The sequence below is a fragment of the Geotrypetes seraphini genome, chromosome 2 (assembly GCF_902459505.1).
Source record: "Geotrypetes seraphini chromosome 2, aGeoSer1.1, whole genome shotgun sequence".
Lineage (NCBI taxonomy): Eukaryota > Metazoa > Chordata > Amphibia > Gymnophiona > Dermophiidae > Geotrypetes > Geotrypetes seraphini.
The window spans coordinates 56417335-56438070 of record NC_047085.1 but is presented as its reverse complement, the minus strand read 5'-3'; the positions used below and the strand labels follow the sequence as shown (position 1 = coordinate 56438070).

Genomic DNA, 20736 nt, shown 5'->3' with positions numbered 1-20736 from the left:
AGATGTCACATCTTTCAGCTATGCTGATGACATCACCATAATCCTCCCCTTCGACCCATCAGAGACCACCACCACAACAAAGCTAGAAACAACCTTAGACACAGTAGAAAAATGGATGATGGATCACAAACTAAAACTAAATTCTGAAAAAACAAAATTCCTTTTACTCGAAAAAGCCCAAACTCCTACCATCACTGAACTGAAAATCAAAAATACCAAATACCCAATACAACCCGAACTAAAACTCCTAGGAGTTACGATAGACAGATGTTGCACAATGCAGCCCCAGATTAACAAAACAACCCAGAAAGCTTTTCTAACCATGAGAAAATTCTTTGACCAAGCACAATTTAGACTAATCGTCCAATCCCTAGTCTTAGGTCTGCTGGATTATTGCAACTCCCTATATCTTCCTTGTCCAGCCACTATGATAAAACAACTCCAGACCATACAAAACACCGCCCTCAGATTGATCTACTCACTCAAAAAATATGATCACATAACAACTGCCTTCTTAGACTCTCACTGGCTACCCATACAAGCACGAATCCAATTCAAATTCCACTGCCTGATATTCAAAGCATTACACGGCTCTTCCCCCTCCTATCTAAACAACCGCTTAAACCAAATCTCCACCTCAAGACACAGAAGAACCTCGAACCCTTTCGCCTTCCCCCCACTCAAAGGCACACAACGCAAGAAAATGTTTGACAACCTTCTGGCAACACAAGCAGCAAAAATCAACCATTCCATCTCCAATCTTATGACAATATCAGACAACTTCAAAACATTCAGAAAAGAAATCAAAACCCTGCTTTTCAAAAAATTAATCCAAATATCTTAACCCCTCCTCTTTTACCTCCAGAAGATTCACCTACCTTCAGATAACTTTCCCCCAAATTACCCACCTTAACACCTTCCAATAAAACAAATACCATAAATAGATTGTAACCTACCCTCTCTAACTGCATTCCATATGTATTTTTCATACAGTTCTTCACTGTCAGTTTAATTTCCATCCTATAAGTTCACATAGAATTTTTCTTTTTTCAACCATCTTTATTTTCTCTTCTTTATTAATTTCCAGGTACTTTAGTTAGATTGTGAGCCTTCGGGACAGTAAGGGAATTTTTTAAGTACCTTCTTACTTCTCATTTATAATCTTAATGTATACTTTCTTCAAACCGCTTAGAACCTAACGGATGTAGCGGTATATAAGAAATAAATTACATTACATTACATAATTAGTGCAACCATAAATCAACCTACACCCCCTTCCCTGTGCAGTAGCATCATTCCCCCCTTCCCTGTGCAGCAGCAGCATTGGCCCCCTTCCCTGTGCAGCAGCAGCAGCATTCCCCCCTCACTTCCCTGTACAGCAGAAGCAGTATTCCCCCTTCCCTGTGCAGCAGCAGCAGCAGCATTCCCCCCCTTTCCCTGTGCAGCAGCAGCATTCCTCCCTTCCCTGTGCACCCACCCCTTGCCTGCTCCCCCTAGAAACATAGAAAATGATGGCAGAAAAGGGCCATAGCCCATCAAGTCTGCCCACCTAACAGACTCACCCACCTAGGCTTATTTTCCTAGAGATCCCACTCCTAACGACCCTACTCCTTAACTCGACCCTCTTAGGGATCCCACTGGGCATCCCATTTACTCTTAAAATCCAGCACACTGTTGGCCTTTATCACCTGCAACGGAAGCCCGTTCCAATTGTCAACCACTCTTTCGGTGAAGAAATACTTCCTGGTGTCACCATGAAATTTACCGCCTCTGATTTTGAGCGGATGCCCTCTAGTGGTCGTGGGTCCTTTAAGACAGAAAATATCCTCTTCCACTTCTATACATCCAATGATATATTTAAACGTCTCAATCATGTCTCCCCTCTACCTACGCTGCTCGAGGGAGTATAGCCGCAATTCATTCAGCCTCTCTTGGTACGAGAGATCCTTGAGTTCCAAGACCATCCTGGTGGCCATCCGTTGAACCGACTCGACTCTCAGCACATCTTTATGGTAATGTGGCCTCAAGAATTGCACACAATATTCTAGATGAGGTCTCACCATGGCTCTGTACAATGGCATTATGACTTCAGGCTTCCAGCTGACAAAACTTCTACGGATACAACCCAACATCTGTCTTGCCTTAGATGACGCCTTTTCCACTTGATTGACAGTTTTCATGTCTGCACTAATGATCACTCCTAAATCTCGTTCTGTTGATGACCTAGCCAAAGTTTCACCCTGCAAGGTGTGTGTTCTGTATGGATTTCTGCCACCGAGGTGCATGACCTTACATTTCTTAGCGTTGAAGCCCAGCTGCCAGGTCGAGGATCAATTTTCCAACAAAAGCAGGTCCTGCGTCATACTATCGGGCAAATTGCAATTGCTTACTATATTACATAGTTTGGCGTCGTCGGCGAATAATGTTATTTTACCTTGAAGCTCCTGAGTCAGGTCCCCTATGAATATGTTGAAAAGGAGCGGGCCCAAGACTGAGCCCTGCGGTACTCCACTGGTCACCTCCGATGTTTTAGAGATGGTACCATTAACCACCACCCTCTGAAGTCTACCACTCAGCCTATCAGTGACCAATGCAGTTAGTATTTCTCCCAACCCCAACGATTTCATCTTACTTAACAGTCTACAATGTGGGACGCTATCAAAAGCTTTACTAAAGTCCAGGTATACGACGTCCAGGGATTCTCCCAAGTCCAGTTTTTTTGTTACCCAGTCAAAGAAGCTGATGAGATTGGAATGGCAGGACCTACCCTTGGTGAATCCGTGTTGACTGGGGTCCCTTAGATTCTCCTCGTCCAGGATTGTGTCTAATTTACGTTTGATTAGTGTTTCCATGAGTTTACACACTACTGATATGAGACTCACCGGTCTATAAATCGCAGCCTCTGTCCTGCAGCCCTTTTTGTGCAGTGGCACAACGTTAGCTGTTTTCCAATCCAAGGGGACTTTCCCCTTACTTAGGGAGAGATTAAAGAGCACGGATAATGGCTCCGCCAGGACATCACACAGCTCCCTGAGCACTCTGGGGTGCAGATTGTCCAGTCCCATGGCTTTGTTCACCTTGAGTCTTGTCAGTTTGCCGTAAACGTCACCAGGTGTGAATTCGAAATTCTGAAACGGGTCTTCCGCGCTTTGCTTAACCTGCAACTGTGGACCTGGTGCTTTGCAGGTGAAGACTGAGCAGAAGTATTCATTCAGTAGTTCGGCTTTATCGGAGTCTGATTCTACATAATTCCCGTCTGGTTTTCTAAGGCGTACTATCCCATCTGTGTTCCTTTTTTTGTCACTAATATACCTGAAGAAGGATTTGTCCCCTTTCTTAATGTTCTTTGCTAGAGTTTCTTCTACTCGAAGTTTGGCCTCCCTAACTGCTGTTTTGGCCGCTGTAGACCTGACCGTGTATTCTAGTTTGGTTTCCCTATTCTCTGTTCGCTTGTAGGAAATAAATGCTTTTTTCTTCTCCTTAATGAGGTGCGAGATTTCCGCGGTGAACTATTGTGTTTTTTTGTTCCTTTGCTGTTTATTTACTGATTTGAAGTAGCGGCTTGTTGCTTCGTGTAGGGTAGATTTCAGGATTAACCCCTGTCCTGCAGTAGCCTTTCTCCCTTCCTTTAAAGCTTGAAGCTGGGGTTACTGGCACCTCCTGAGGAAGATCTCTACAGTGGCCAAAAGTGAGATCAGCGGTTATGTTTTGAATCAAAGTATAAGCTCTAGGGAGCACTGGTTGCCTGGGTTATTGCACAGCGCCGCGTACCTGTAGCAGCGCTTTGGAAACGATATCCGGTAGTAAACCTTGCAGCTGAATACCTTGGGTAGGGTTGCACATATTCTGCCCCTGCACTTCATCAATCCAACATTAGCATTCTGCTGCATAAGGCCCCCCTCTCCTTCTAACTGGCAGCTGTCAAACAGCATGCATGCCCATGTAAGATTGCCCTGTGCAACGCGCAAGAAGATCAAAGAACCGGGCTTTAAAAGCCGACGTAATTTTGAGAAACAACCCGTCTCAGATCCGGATCTGCCTTCTTCTCAAGTTTGGGCAGGGTTGGCGCAAGTGGAAGGCTGTCGTAGGAACGGGTGTCCAGGTCCTATAATAGCTAAAGGCTTCGTCGGGGCAAATTTCGGGCAGCTTCAAAGTGCCGACGGGGGGAAAGCGTGCGGCCAAAGAGGTGGCCCAGCCCGGAAGAGGCCGAGGCTCGTGTGGCCCACTCGGCACCTTTGCAAGTCACATCATGTTGCGGTGCAGATTATCCATTAACCTGCCGCTGGAAGCTGCACATCCTGGGGGTGGCGTTTCTGTGGGAGAGGCATGCGACGCTGCGGGCGGGTGAGCAGGCAAGAGGGAGGAGGGGGAGAAGTAGATGCCGGCAGGGGCGCCTGTGCCCCCCATTCCGAATCAGCGGCGGCAGCGGTTTCTCTGGCGGTGAGTGAGGGCGGGAGGGGGGGAGTCACTGGCATGTTCCCTGCCTCCGTGTTCGAAAATGGAATTCGGCATGGACTCGGAGACCACGGTTGCAGGGAACACGCTGTCCTAAGTGCGCATGCACGCTTAGGGTTTTATTATAGAGGATACTATTTCCATTCCCAAAATTTTCTATATACAATAACCACAAAAATCATACCCTCATTAAACATTTCATATATATAAATCTTTACTCAATATTTCAATAACCTTTACAGAATATATTCCCAGGAAAGTTTTCCAAATCAGTTCCACAGCTTTGCTTCACCGAAAATCTCTCAAAACATTTCACAGATGAATCTCACAGGACATCTCGTAAAATAGTTTCAGAAATCAGCTCCACAGCTTCGTTTCACAGAGAATCTTTCAAAACATTTCACAGGAAAATCTCACAGGAGATCTCATAAAATAGCTTCAGATAACAAATGGAAATAATCTTAAACAACTAAACCATCAAGCAAAACTTTTAACTTTGAATCATAAAAATCTTACAAACCTCTAATTACTATATAACTTCTAACTAGAGAATGACACGGGGAAAAAATTTGTCCCCGTCACCGCCCCGTCCCCGGCCGACTATCCTCTGCACCGCCCCGTCACCGCCCCGTCACTGTCACCGCCATCCCTTTCACCGCCCCGTCACCGCCACTGCCATCACATTCACCGCCCCGTCACCGTCACCGCAGCATGCATAAAAGCCTCAAACAGGTATGATTTTATATACTTATCTTTATTAACGTATAAAGGAAACATTCTTTACAACTTTACAACTTAGTTAACTATACAAAAACAAAACACAACCTGTACTTTTAATTGTCCTTATTTTTTAACCCGTGGATGAACAACAAATCATCTACAATCTTTGGATTCAGTCTAGTTCTCCTTTCTTCCACAGTCCTTCCTGCAATAGAGAATGCCCTCTCTGAAGATGTGCTGGTAGCTGGAATGCACACCCCTGACCCCCATCCCCATCATAATAGTAAATAGTACTAATTGTAATGCAATTTCTTCCATTCATTTTTCATGTACACTACTGTATATAATATTAATTCATTATGGTAACCACAAAATTAAAAGAAACACAAAGCACACTGTATGCAGAGAAAATATTAATTAATATTTGTTTCATTTTTCAAAGAGGTCAAGACAGATGATTTTATGCAATGTCACCCCAGGAACAACTATACAAAAATAGACAAATATACCCCCTCCCCTTTTACTAAATCGCAATAGCGGTTTTTAGCACAGGGAGATGCGCTGAATGCCCTGCACTGCTTTCGATGCTCATAGGCTCCCTGTGCTAAAAACCGCTATTGCGATTTAGTAAAAGGGGGCCATCATGCAAAATATAGACAGCAGATATAAATTCTCAAAACAGACACATTTTGATCACTAAACTGAAAATAAAATCATTTCTCCCACAAGTGGACATGCTTAGTTACGTCAGCTCTATGGCTGCTTTAACTGTAAGGTGCCTGAATCTAAGGCTATATGCTACCATTCTGTAATGGAACGTGGGAGCCCATTCACTGCTATAGAATAGGCGTTCCCTGTACAGTCTCAGGGTGCCTACGAGGAAGAACCCACTTGGAGAATTGTTCCTTATATTTTTTTAAGGATTATAAAAACAGAAGCAATAATGTGAAAAACAAAATCCAGCCTTAAAACAGGCTGAATTAATTTGTGAACCATTATTTAAAGGATACTCAGAAAAAATATTGTTTTCCCTTAACTTAAATGAAATAAACATATTCCTATCCATCATTTGACTATAGCTAAGGGCAAAAGAACCTCATAGAGCTGCAGTGAAATAGAAAAGTGATTTTGTTTTACTGTAATCTCTGCATTAAGTAGATTTGCACACCCCAAGCTCCTTAAATCTTGATGCACTTCTAGCTTTTCCTGTATCAGACTTTGCAAGATTAATAAATGGAGCATTCTTCTGCCTGCCAGTTAAAGGATGAAAAAAAAAAAGCCTATAAAGTTCAAATCACAGCTTGACTAAACTCGAACTTTTTTGATTTCATTCTTCCTGGCTGACCACAATAAGCACCAAGGTTGGGGAAGGGGTAAAACGCGGACCTGACAGACCTCGCGGATCTAAACCTGTACCGCCTTAAAAATCTGAGGTCCGTGTCGGTGGCGAGAGCAAGCAGAATCAGGTCCGACGTCCGTGCATTTTTTTTTTCCTCAAATGGTATATCACTACACTTGCTGCTTTTACTTGCTTCGGGCCTTCCTCATTGCCGGGACCTGCCTACTTTCTGTTTCCGCGAAGGCAGGACCCGGCAGCGAGGAAGGCCCAAAGCAAGTAAAAGCAGCAAGTTGTAAGCTTCCCTCCGGGGCTCTATCGTGTGCGTGCTGGCTTCCCTTCTCTTCCCCCCCCCCCCCCGGGACGCTACTTCTAGTTTCGGAGGGAAGAGAAGGGAAGCCAGTACGCACACGATAGAGCCCCGGAGGGAAGCTTACAACTTGCTGCTTTTACTTGCTTCGGGCCTTCCTCGCTGCCGGTCCTGCCTTCGCGGAAACAGAAAGTAGGCAGGTCCTGGCAACGATGAAGGCCTGAAGCAAGTAAAAGCATGCTGGCAAAAAAAAAAAAATAGGCAAGGCGTCAAACAAAATTTTCGGCGCGAGTCAGCCCGGGAAGGAGCAGGATTAGCTGGGCGGTCATCTAAATCAGCCGGGGAGAACACTTACTTGTACCTGACGAAGTTTTCAGGCTTTCAGCTCCTCCCAGTGAAAAGTGAATCCAATCCAGCAAAAAGAACTGACCAATGAAGAGCCTGTATATTAGGGGGCGGAGTCAATGCGGCAACGTGCAAGTCGGGTAGAGAGAGTTGGAGGAGACAGACCACATGGCGGAGACAAACATGGCCGCCGGAAAAAATCTGACACCCGGTCCCGAACCAAAGACACACGGTGAAGACAAGGTAAATAGCGGTACATAGAAGGGGGTACATTTGCCTGCGAGGACAAATCTTTTCACTGTTTTTGCGGGCGGTGAAAACTTTTGTCCCCGTGTCTGCGGCGATTTGGCTATGGAGTCTCCATAACCCGCAGCCAAACCGCAGCCACGCCGCGGCTCCCTGCGGGGATCGCTCCCCGTGTCATTCTCTACTTCTAACAATCAAATTTAACTTCAACCACCTAAAGAATTTCTATCAAACTTCAAACACCTAGACCAAAACTTCAATCAACATATCAATATTTTTCATCAAGATAAAAACCCAGCAATCATTACCTTTTCTAAAGCCTCCCAACCCCATCTGGAGTATTGTTGCAATTCTGGAGGCCGCATTATCAAAAGGATGTGCGGAGAGTCGAGTCGGTTCAGTGAATGGCCACCAGAATGGTTTCAGGACTCAAGGATCTCCCGTATGAGGAACGGCTGGATAAGTTGCAGCTATACTCACTCGAAGAACGCAGAGAGAGGGGAGATATGATCGAGATGTTCAAATATGTCACAGGCCGTATCGAGGTGGAAGAAGATCTCTTTTTTCTTAAAGGACCCACGGCGACAAGAGGGCATCCGTTGAAAATCAAGGTTGGTAAATTTCATGGTGATACCAGAAAATACTTCTTCACCGAAAGGGTGGTTGATCGCTGGAATAGTCTTCCACAACAGGTAATTGAGGCCAGCAGTGTGCCAGATTTTAAGAAAAGATGGGACTGGCATGTCGGATCTCTTCATGGAGGTAGATAGGGGGTGGGTCTTGGTGTGGGCAGACTGGATGGGCCGTGGCCCTTTTCTGCCGTCATTTCTATGTTTCTATGGGGTCAGTTTTGATGGGAGAGATTGTACATATTTGAGCTGCTCTGAAGAAAAGTATGGTCCAAAGTTAAAACAGTCACTCCATTAAGACACGCCACATCTATACTAATAACTTTTACTTTTTTACCTTGTGCTTTTAATTCTATTTCTTGTCAGTCTCTGCCCTGGTGAAAGGCCCAATGCACATTTAACTGGAACTGGCAGCTGACTGCTCTTCTAACAAACTTCTTATATTTTTTCTGCTAAACTTCTGCCTGTAAATTTCAGGTAACGCACTACATACCATTCCTTCTGAAGTGAGATGAATGAGACGTTCTGATGCCGCAGCACACTGTACAGGGCTCATGATGTACTCTCCTTGATTGTCACCGACTACCAGTTCAGACCACTCATATCCTTCATCTCTCTTCATGAGAGAAATTTCAACACTGAGATAGAAAACAGGATAAAAGAAGTAAGAAGTGATGTAAAAACAATGATGAATTCCAAGATTGATCATTGCAACTGAACAAATGTTAGCGGAGCAAAATGGTCAGTTCCGGGCATTTAATGACATCTGGAGCCCACTGGATATGTTTGTTAAAGACTGTGGCGGTATATGATGGTTTCTTTTATTTTATTCAGATTATTTATTGTATTATTCATATTCTTTATACACATCCAGGAGGGGTAAGGGGGGTTGGGTGGGAGGAAGTTTGGGTTGTTTTAAGAATTTGATGTAGTATGAAAGTGCTGTTTGTTTGATTTTATTATGATATTTTCTTGCACTTTGTATAAGTTATTATATAAAATCAATAAAAATTATAAATCAGAGATCATTGCAACTGTTTCGAGAAACCAATAAAATTCTCAAAATCCCACACAAAACCTACTAAACCTAACTGTACACCACCCCAGTAGCCCCCATGCCTGCAGGTAAAACTTCATATGTGGGATTTGGGTGGATTTTGGAAGGCTCACAGATTCCACCTTAAGTGTAGAGGTTAGAGTAGAGCATGGGCTTGAATCTCCATCCTTATGGTTGACTACACCGCCCACCATGCTACTGCAGGAACCTGCTTGCTGCTCTACTAAGACTAGCTATATCATCTGAAGCTGTCATATAAGTAGGTATGTACTGTTTCATTCATATCTTTGGGGGTGGAATGTCAGTGGCCACTGAGGGAGTTGTGGGGGGTGGGTCATGCTTATATCATTCCAGTGGTCATCTGGTCAGTTTGGGTAACTTTTTGGCACTTATTCGTTATTAAAACAGGTCTAGCCCCAAATGTCTAACTTGTGCCCTGGAAAACAAGAGATGTCACCTTCCAGTTTTTATTGTTTACATCATTTTAGGAATATTATTATGAGTTATGATTTTTTAAATTATATTTTTCTTTGAATATGTGATTAACAACAAATGATTTATGTTATATAAACCTTTAAGTTATTTATGCTTGTTTACATATATTATGGTTTTCTATATACTGTATGTTTGTTCAGACTCCTGAGGCAGGCCCATTTGGGATCGAAACAAGATTGTGTTGAGTCTCGATATATAATAAAAGACATTGAGCACCAGAGTCTTCTTCACCGTTTGTTTTCCATTTAACTTGTGCCCTAAACTTATTCTTAAATGGTCAATTTTGACAGAAAATCCAATCATAAAAGTCTGCCCTAGTCCCTCCCAAACAATGCCTTTAAAACACCCCCTTGAGGTTTAGATGAACTGCTGATCAACAGCATAGATATCTGTCTAGAATATAGGCTTTGAAAATAATGAATAGGAGGGGTTTGACGAGAAAAACGTCTACCTGACCCTTTATGCCACATTTTAGATATTCTCTTTTGAAAATGAGCCCCTTGGTTTGTTAAGAGAATTGAGGAAACTTTACAAAGCAAGCAACTTATTATAATACAGTAGATTTTCTGATGACACAACTGCAAAGCTGGCAGACCACAATAGTAAGATTGCTAAAACTAAGCAGTGTTTGGTTAAAACTGAAACACAGACCACTTCACTTTAATCAGTATCTGCTGCAGCTCATAAAGATAGCATGGCATTGCATCTACTACTACTATTAATTATTTCTACAGCACTACCAGATGCACGCAGCGCTGTGCAGAGTCACAAAGAATAAGAAAACAGTCCCTGTTTGAAAGAGCTTACAATCTAAACAGCCAAGACAGCCAAACAGGAAGTCATGGATACAGTTAAGGGGAATCGATAATCAGCAGGCTGGGTTGGAGATCAGAAGAGTAGGGTTAAGGATTGAAGGCTGTATCAAAAAGGTGGAGTTTCAGCCTGCTTTTAAACATGGGAAGGGGCCCAACGGACAAACTCGGGTAATTTATTCCAGGCATAGGGGGCAGTTAGATAAAATGAACAAAGTCTGGAACTGGCAGTGAAGGAGAAGGGTAATGCTAAGAGTGACTTATCTGAGGAACGGAGTTCTCTGGGAGGTGTATAAGGAGAGAGAAGCGAGGAGAGAAATTGAGAGGCAGCAGAATGAACAAACTTATAGGTCAGCAATAAGATCTTGAACTGTATGCGATGGCAGATAAAGAGCCAGTGAAGTGACTTAAGGAGAGGGGCGACATGAGCGTAGCGAAGTTGGTAGAAGATGAGTCGTGCAGCAGAGTTTTGCACAGATTGCAAGGGGGAAAGGCGACACTGATGGATACCAGTTAGAAGTAGATTACGAACAGGGAAACTCAGTTATTGTCCAAAGTGAAGAAAAGAATATTGTTAATTCAAAGCTTCTATACAGAGTGGTTTACATGAGCCAATTCAGAGTGGTTTACACGAGCTTCTGTAATGATGTTGCAATACCATCTGTGCTGATGGTACAAAACAGAGTTTGAGTGTTTCTGTGATGGTTTTCTATACAAAAGCATCTTTAGTGGTGTTACAGTAGGGATTTAGAGAGTTTCTGTGATGGTATTCAATACTGCTCCAGAAGGGACTTGCCAATGGTTTTGGAGCATTTAGACATCATGGTATATGGTGCATTTACTTTCTTTTACATTTAGTCTTTTTGACAGAGTATACAATATTTACATACTATCTTCAACCTATATATTCACTAGTTCAGAAGACAAATTTTCCAAAAAAGCATGTTTTCTTTTGTGGTCAAAATATAATAATGTTTCCAGATGTTAATACTGAGATGAAAGACTTTCTTAGCTAAAACCTGAAGTTCTGGCTGTGGGAGCCTCATTTCTTTTCTTAAATTTACCCGTAAGCCTTCTAATATTTACATAAACCTGTAGTTTGGAAGGGGGAAAGGAAAAGGAATTGGGACTTGTATATTGCCTTTTTGTAGTTATACGAACAACCACACTCAAAGTGGTTTACTCAAATATAGATACTTATTTTGTACCTGGGGCAATGGAAGATTGGGTGACTTGCCCAGGGTCACAAGGAGCAGCCCTGGGATTTGATTCCACAAACTCTGGGTGCAGAGGCATCAGATCTACCACTAGACCTCCCTGGAAGTACTCAAGACTGTGTCAAACAATCTTTCAAAGAATGCTTTTGCTTCCATCCCCACCAATCTTCTGCTCTTTTTCTTTGACAACTTTGATAGGATTTTTTTTTAAACTATTTAAATATAGCTCAGGTGCAGGAAATAAAAAATTTCATTTAATCATGATTCATTAGTGTCAATATTCATCATAATATAGGCAGTACCATATAACTGAAGCCATCTTAAAATTTCAAATGTGTTTAAAATGAAGATTTAATTAACTGATAACACAGCAGATCTAACTACAATAATTTATATGTCCTATGAATCTCAACATAGAGAAACGGCCACAAGACCCTTATTTTTACTTCCTATACCAGCAGATAGTGTTCTTACAGTACAAAAACTCATTCAAATTCAGCACATTTCCAATTGTCATACTATGAAGCATTGTACCAGACAAAGATCAGTGCGTTGTTTAACATTTGGCGCTCCTTAACTACAAAAAAGGACCCATCCTTGCTCCCCTCGTCGCTATCAGCAGATGCCCTTGCAAAATTCTTCAATGAAAAGGTTACCACCCTAAGATGCTCCTTCCCGCCTACAGTCTCCTACAACTCCCTAATCTCTACTGACCTCAACCCTTCCCTACTTGTCTCCAATCCCATTCCAGCCGACAGATCCTGGACCGTTTTTGAGCTTGTTTCCAAATTGCAAGTCTCCAAACTCTGCCTCAAACTAAAATCTTGCAAGTGTACCTTGGACCCTTTCCCCTCCTACCTATTCGAGAATATCTCTACACAGGCCATCGCTTCCCTCACCAAACTTATAAACGCTGCTCTAACATCGGGCCTTTTCTCCTCCGAAATGGGACATATTGCACTAACCCCTCTACTGAAAAAGACCGACCTTGATACCTCTATTCCCTCCAATTACCGTCCAATAGCAAACATCCCTCTCCTAACCAAGATGTTAGAATCCATCATATCCACTCAACTCTCATCCTACCTAGAAAGATTCTCTATTCTCCTACCCTACCAATTCGGCTTCAGACCCAACTTCAGCACCGAATCCCTATTAGCCTCACTAATCTCTAAGGTACAACAACTTCATTCTGGCAACAAATTCGCTGTACTTCTACAATTCGACCTCTCCGCAGCTTTCGACGTCGTCCATCATGATATCTTAATCTTCCAATTCTCTGAAATAGGCATAAGTTCCACAGTCCTAGACTGGTTCTCGAAATTCCTTCTCTTACGCTCCTACACCGTTAACATAAACGGTACCTCATCCCCTCCCTGGAAGCCGCAAGGCTCACCCCTCTCTCCTATCCTTTTCAATATTTACATGTCCTTTCTGAAACTTCTTCACCTATCCCCCCTGGAAACTCTCTACACCTATGTCGACGATATCCTCATCCTCCTCGAGACCGATTTGAACCTCACTAATCTCGCTGAGAACATATCCGCATGTATAATGAACCTCCATTCCTGGGCACATTCTGTACAAATGAAATTAAATGAGTCCAAAACAAAATTACTTTGGCTCGGCCCAATGTTAGATCAATTACCCACCTCCATCCCATTATATTCCGGCTCCACTCTTCAGCTTGAGTTTTCAAGCAAAGTCCTTGGCATCATCATAGACTCCTCTCTCTCCTTCAATGACCACCTCAACTTCTTGGTAAAAAAATGCTTCTTTAGTCTTCATATGCTGAGGAAAGTGAGATCGTACTTTCATCATTCTCACTTCACCGTCCTTGTTCAATCCACCATCCTCTCTAGACTGGATTATTGCAACTCCATCTATTTAAGCCTAACTAAAAAAAAACTCCATAGACTTCAGCTAATCCAGAACGCCGCGGCCAAGCTTATTTCCGCAAAAGGCAAGTTCGACCACGTCTCCCCACTCCTGTCCAAACTTCACTGGCTCCCAGTTCACTCCAGAGTCCTCTTTAAATGTGCCTGTTTAGCCTTCAAGATTCTACATGGCATTCTCCCTCCCGTTATCCCACTCTTCTGGAATTCCTCTAACCCTAATTCCACTAGATCCTCCCAAAAACTGAAACTATTATTCCCCTCTACAAAAGATATATCCCGCGTAGGAAAATTAGGAACATCCCTCCCCTTTAGAACCACAGAACTCTGGAATAACCTCACATCCCCGATCAGAGTTTCAAGTTCCCTCCAACCCTTCCGCAAACACCTGAAAACTTGGCTCTTTTCAAAAATCTAACACTTCCCGCTTTTTGTTCCCTGTCCCTCTTTATTTTCCTAGCTCCTTTCCTATAACCCTTCATTGTAGCTCCTTTTCAACCTAACCCTGTAAACCGTGCCGAGCTCTACGCTTGTGGAGATGGCGCGGTATACAAACCTAAGGTTTAGTTTAGTTTAGTTAGTAAGCAGGCACCTCTTATCTGCTAAGCAAGAACTGTCATGAATGGAAATGTAGTGTCAACAGGCCCCAAGTTAGGTACAGGCAACTACCTATGGTGCCAAATATTAACATTGCTAACTATCCAGGTCAACAAGGAGCCTGCTTCTTCCTACTATAGGACCAAGTGAATGTACACACTTCAAAGGCATTATGGCCTTCTTCTACCCCTCTTATTGCTCTCTAATCTTTGGTATTTCTGACACCCACCCCCTCTCCCACTGCTCTTTGGGAATCTGCAGTTTGGTCTTAAGAACATAAGCATTGCCTCTGCCGGGTCAGACCAGGGGTCCATCGTGCCCAGCAGTCCGCTCCCGCGGCGGCCCCCAGGTCCACGACCTAAATTGTTTATGCCCTAATCCTGAAGTACCCTGTATAGTAACCCTTTATCTATACCCTGTAATCCCTTTCTCCTTCAGGAAGTCGTCCAATCCCTTTTTGAAACCCAATATTGTACTCTGTCCTATCACCTCTCCTGGAAGCGCATTCCAGGTGTCCACCACCCTCTGAGCGAAAAAGAACTTCCTAGCATTCGTCTTGAATCTGTCTCCTTTCAGTTTTTTCTGAATGCCCTCTTGTTTTTGATGTCCCCGCTAGCCTGAAGAATCTGTCCCTCTCCACCTTCTCTATGCCTTTCATGATTTTATAAGTCTCTATCATGTCCCCTCTAAGTCTCCGCTTTTCCAGGGTAAACAGCCCCAACTTCTCTAGCCTTTCAGTATATGAAAGGTTTTCCATGCCCTTAATCATCTTTGTTGCTCTTCTCTGGACCCTCTCGAGTATCGCCATATCCTTCTTAAGGTGCGGCGACCAGTATTGGACGCAGTACTCCAGATGCGGGTGCACCATCGTTCGATACAGTGGCAGGATAACTTCCTTCATTCTGGTAGTGATATCTTTTTTTGATAATGCCCAACATTCTGTTCGCCTTCTTTGAGGCCGCTGCACATTGTGCCGCTGGCTTCATCGTTGTATCCACCAATACCCCCAAGTCTTTTTCTAGGTTGCCTTCCCCCAGTACCCTCCCTCCCATCGTATAACTGTACAAGACTTTACGTTTCTCTACATTGAAGCTCATCTGCCATATTTTTGCCCACTCACCCAGCTTGTTCAGGTCACTTTGTAGATCTTTGAATTCCTCAACAGTTCTGACACTACTGGAGAGTTTTATGTTGTCCGCAAATTTTATAACTTCGCACTTCGTCCCTGTTTCCAGGTCATTAATGAATATATTGAACAGCAACGGTCCCAGCATTGACCCCTGTGGGACACCACTCGTGACCCCTTTCCGTCAGAGTAGTGTCCCTTTACTCCTACCCTTTGCTTCTTGTCCGCCAGCCAATTTTTGACCCATTTGTGCACTTCCCCTTCCACCCTGTGGCTCCACAGCTTCTTTAGTAGGCGCTCGTGGGGTATCTTGTCGAAGGCTTTTTGGAAATCTAGATATACGATGTCTATAGGGTCACCTTTGTTCGCTTATCCCCTCAAAGAAATGCAGTAGGTTCGTTTGGCATGATCTTCCTTTACAGAAACCATGCTGGCTTATTCTCAACAGATTATTTTTTTCTATGTGCTCACTGATACTTTCCTTGATCAATGATTTGGCCATCTTCCCCGGAACTGAGGTTACGCTCACCGGTCTGTAGTTCCTCGGGTCGCCTCTTGATCCTTTTTTGAAGATAGGTGTAACATTTGCTATCCTCCAGTCCTCCGGGATTACCCCTGTTCTCAAGGATAGATTACAAATCTGCCGCAGTAACTCTGCTGTTTCGTCTATGAGCTCTTTCAGTATTCTCGGGTGGATTCCGTCTGGGCCCGGAGATTTGTCAGTTTTTACTCTATCTATCTGCTTGAGCACGTCTTCAAGGCTTACCTCCATGCATGATAATTTTACCTCTTGATTCCCCTTGAAGATTTTTTCCGGTTCAGGCACGTTGGATGTGTCTTCTCTTGTAAAGACCGACGAGAAGAACATGTTTAGTCTGTCAGCCACCTCTTTTTCCTCCTTCACCATTCCCTTCCTGTCTCCCTCGTCCAAAGGTCCCACCTCCTCCCTCGCCGGCTGCTTTCCGTTCACATATCGGAAGAATGGTTTACGGGTTACCAATATAATGAATTAAATTGGGAAAATAATCATAAAACAGCTTCAAGTAAAAATTTTAAATACTCACAAAAAAGAAGTCTGTGTATTATAATATAAACATTAAATATCATACAAATTCAATAATTCTTATTATATAAATATAACTGCAATCACAATCCCCGGACATACAAGCCCGCTAAACCCTCCCCACCTTATAAACATGAAAAGCCAACCCAGAAGTTCAATCCTAAATAGGAAAATTTTATAATCGCAAATGTCCAGATGGCTTAATTTCAAAATTTCAGATGACACAAAGTCTTCAAGACTAAAAATCCATAACAGTCATATTATACTCGAGATAAGGAGTCTGTAAAACCGAATTAGAACCAATCTTGCTTTACACCAGGCTGAGTTTCACGAAGAGTGTCATCAGGAGACAAGACACCTTGTGTTAGGTTCTGCGGGTCTGTTGACCTTATTAAAATAGTCATTTGCGGCAACCAAACAAGATAGGCAACATCCTCCCCAGCCTGCCTAACATTTAGGAAGCAAAATTGCTTAGGGGTACAAAAATCTTAAATCTAACCCTGTGTTTCATATCAAATAAACATGGAAAGTTATGATTTAATGGTCACAACTTTTTTTAAATAAAGCCTCTACATTTTGACGATACAGCAATAGAAACCATAATAATCTAATAGCCAAGAGATTTGAAAAGTGCATCACTGACAGCAGTTAAACGGGCAAAGCAAAGCATCGCATCTGTTTGGCAAATTTAATTTGATGCCTCAGAGCAAATGAGATAGAAACGGCTGGAATCTCTACTGTCCCCAATTAACCTTTTAGGTAGGGTGGGCGGAAGGAATGGGCCACTGGGGTTTGACAACTGGGAGAAAAAAGGTGGCATATTTGGACTTAAAGTATCTTCACTTGCTTGCAAGGTGTCTTTAGGGGTTTCCAGCCCATTATTTGCTGAGAAACATGAGGATACATTATCAGTGCTTTGGGGTTCCATCACTTTCTCAGGGTAATATTTATTCATTCAGTTTCCTATACCGCTCTCCAAGGGGAGAAAGTCAGACATAAAACCTACAGCTCTGTCACCTGGGGGTGGGGGAGTTGTAGGAAGAGTGGGAGGGGGCATGATGGCCTGTTAATGCTCTTGCAGAACATTAATAACCCTTAAGGAGTACTTAATCTTTTACATTAGTTAGTGGGTTTCCATAAATCACATAAATTAATGCTATTTGCAGTAATCCTGTTTAAAATTAATAAACTGTTCTTGCATCCTTTTTCAAGTGATACAGCTCATTAAAATTTGCTACGCATTAAGGGCTTTTTTGCTTTAACAGCAACCTCATGTTGTAATTAATTCATGTTAGATCTGAAAGCAAGCATTTAGGGGGAAATTCTCTGTGTTTCCAAATTACGTGCACAGAGAACACATACTAGTAGCCTATTCTGTAAAGCAGGTGTCCTCAAACTACGACTCGAGGGCTGGATACAGCTCTCCAAGGTCATTTACCCGGCCCCTGCTGCATCCGCGGGTGGCGCTGCGTCCAGCGTCATTCGCATTGGCCGAGGGGATGTGGTGATGTGACATGCTGTGGCCGAGGACGTGCCAAGCCACCATCACTATGCTGAGGCAGACAGGTAGTAGCCAGGGCCCCCTACTCTCCCTTAGTTACTACCGTGTTTTCCCGAAAATAAGACCTTGTCTTATATTCATTTGGGGCCCAAAAAAGGCACTAGGTCTTATTTTCGAGTAGGGCTTATTTTTTTCATGTACATGATCAACTCTTCCTTCCTCTCTTTCACCCCAATTCTTCCTCTTTCCTTTCCCCCACTTGTGCAACATCTTTCCTCCCCTCTCACCCATCCCCTTGTGCCTTCCCTCTGCAGCATCTTTCTATCCCTCCATCCCTCTCATCCCCCTGTGCAGCAGAACCCTTGCCCAGTTTCCATCCTTCCCTCCCTCCCATCCCTCGTGCAGCAGAACCCTTGAGCAATCACTGCACAGCTGGACCACTGAACCCCCGCTGACCCTCCATCATTCCCTCACAACCGACCCCCGCCGACCGCGACCATAAATACCTTCCAGAAGAGGAGCATCGGGCCAGCAGCACTCACAGGCTGCTTTGTAGCCTTCTCACTGGGGCCTTCTGTATGCTGCATTACTGATGTCATCAGTACACAGAAGGCCCCGGCGAGAAGGCCGTGAAGCAGCCTGTGAGTGCTGCTGGCCCAACACTCCTCTGCCAGAAGGTATTTATGGTCGCGGTCTGCAGGGATCGGTTGGGAGGGAAGGTTGGAGGGTCAGCGGAGGTTCGACAGTTCAGCTGCACTGTGGGGGTGGGAGGGAAGCACGGCTGCCTACGACTCGGGTTTATTTTCAGGCTTATATTAAAACCTACCCTAAAAATCATCCTAGGGCTTATTTTTGGGGTAGGTCTTATTTTCAGGGGAACATAGTACTGCTTACACAACAGCAGGCCAGCAATGCCGCTAGCCAGGCCCTGAGCTCAGGCCAAGCCACAATCGGACAGTTGGTCACACCCTGGGCCCACAGCACCAACAAAAAGTGTGTGGATTCATTACCGCCTGCCACCCAGTACCCAGAAGCACAGGTCAGCAGCAGACATGATAGCTACGTGCGCCCATCCCAAAGAAGTAATAGCCATTGTGCATCCCTAGGAAACAATTCTGTCAGGGCAAGAAAAATAAGTGCAGGATATTCAAAGAACAGTGGGCCTACTATTACTTTTTTCATGCAGTACAAGCTGTTTGTCTGGGTATGTCAGGATTCAATGGCTGTGTTCAAGGAATAACATTTGTGCCAACATTACGAAACTTGATATAAAGACAAATATGATTGTTTGGTTGGACAAGTGAGAAAAGACAAAATATTAAAACTGAAAAATGGATTGACAACCCAGCAAAATGGTTCAGCCAAGGTACTAGCACACTAATACTTCAATTTGATTTTAGTAGTGCTTTTGATCTGGTGGATCATGAGATTCTATTGGGGTGTTTGGACACTATGGGAATTTCTGGAAAAGTCTGAGATTGGTTTCAGGGCTTTTTGGAAAAAAAATCATATCAAGTCTTCAGCAATGGTCAGTATTCCAATTCTTGGAGCAACCCTTGTGGGGTACCTCAAGGTTCACCATTGTCATCTACTTTGTTTCAAATACAATGAAACAAGTCCAAAATATCACACGATCAAATCAAAAAATAGACTTGTAAAAATTTAGATTTAAGAAAATTTAGTCAAGCTGTACTCTCAGACACCTGCTTGGTAAATCATCGAGGATTTCAAAGTGCTCTAAATAAATTTTGTAAATCAATGCTTGAATACATAACAACACACTTATCTTAGTGATGTTGAAGTGATCTTTACGGGGACCGTAACGCCATTTTGCCTCGTTAAACCGAGTCAACAACTAAAACTCTGACCCCTGAAGAAGCCGAATGGTGAAACGGGTCCCCGTAAAGATCACTTCAACACCACTAAGATAAGTGTGTTGTTATTTATTCAAGCATTGATTTACAAAATTTATTTAGAGCACTTTGAGCACTTTTCAAGTTTCATTCTGTACTCAATGATTGATACCTATACCTGTGAATTTGGTGTTTGAAATCCTCGATGATTTACCAAGCAGGTGTCTGAGAGTACAGCGTGACTAAATTTTCTTAAATCTAAATTTTTACAAGTCTATTTTTTGATTTGATCATCTACTTTGTTTAACATCTATGTTGCTTCCTTGGCTGATTTTTTACAAAGTTTAAATGTAATATTTCATATCTATGCTGATGACATCACGATACTGATACCAGTTATTTCTTTCACTACCGAAATAAAAAATCAGATTACCTTCATCCTAAATTAGCTTGAACAATGGACCATTGAATTTAAGCTGAAATTACTAGATTTTTCCTGGCTAGTCCTAACAATAAAATCACAGATAAGACTCTCCATTTAAGAGAATAAGAATATCCAATAGTCTCTTCTCTCAAAATTTTAGGAGTTATACTAGACCATCGTTTAACTCTGGGGGAACACACTGATATGCTTGTCAAGAAATGTTTTTTCGCATTATGGAAATTGCATTCCGTTAAAAAATATTTTGATTCTACTTCTTTTAGACTATTAGTTCAAGCATTAATCTTATCTATTCTACATTATTGTAATATAATCTATTTGGGATCTTATAAAATTATCTTAGGAAGATTAAGACTAATCCGAAATACAGCTGTCCGTTTAATCTTTGGACTGAAAAAACAGGAACATGTCAGCCCTTATTACAGTCAGCTGATGGAAGCAAGAATACTTTTCAAATTTGCTTGTATCTGCTATAAATTATTATTTGGATTAGTTCCATCCTATCTTCTCTTTCATTTTGAATTGTATAGGCCTACTAAATCTACTCGGCGTACAGGTTTATTCACTTTCCCTAATCCCAAAAATTGTCGTTATAAAGTTTTTGACTGATCTTTGGCCTATCAAGCATTTAAAGTTC

The 20736-nt window shown here is 42.8% G+C and overlaps 1 protein-coding gene across 5 annotated transcripts in view; it reads right to left on the bottom strand.

The window, feature by feature from the left end:
- The window catches only part of NUDCD1 (NudC domain containing 1), a 214440-nt gene that overhangs the window by 43799 nt on the left and 149905 nt on the right, over window positions 1–20736 (bottom strand). For all 5 annotated transcript variants that reach the window (XM_033933051.1, XM_033933050.1, XM_033933048.1 and 2 more), the window contains one exon: window positions 8535–8679. In XM_033933051.1, coding sequence (XP_033788942.1) covers window positions 8535–8679 — 145 coding nt within the window. The remainder of the gene's footprint in view (window positions 1–8534; window positions 8680–20736) is intronic.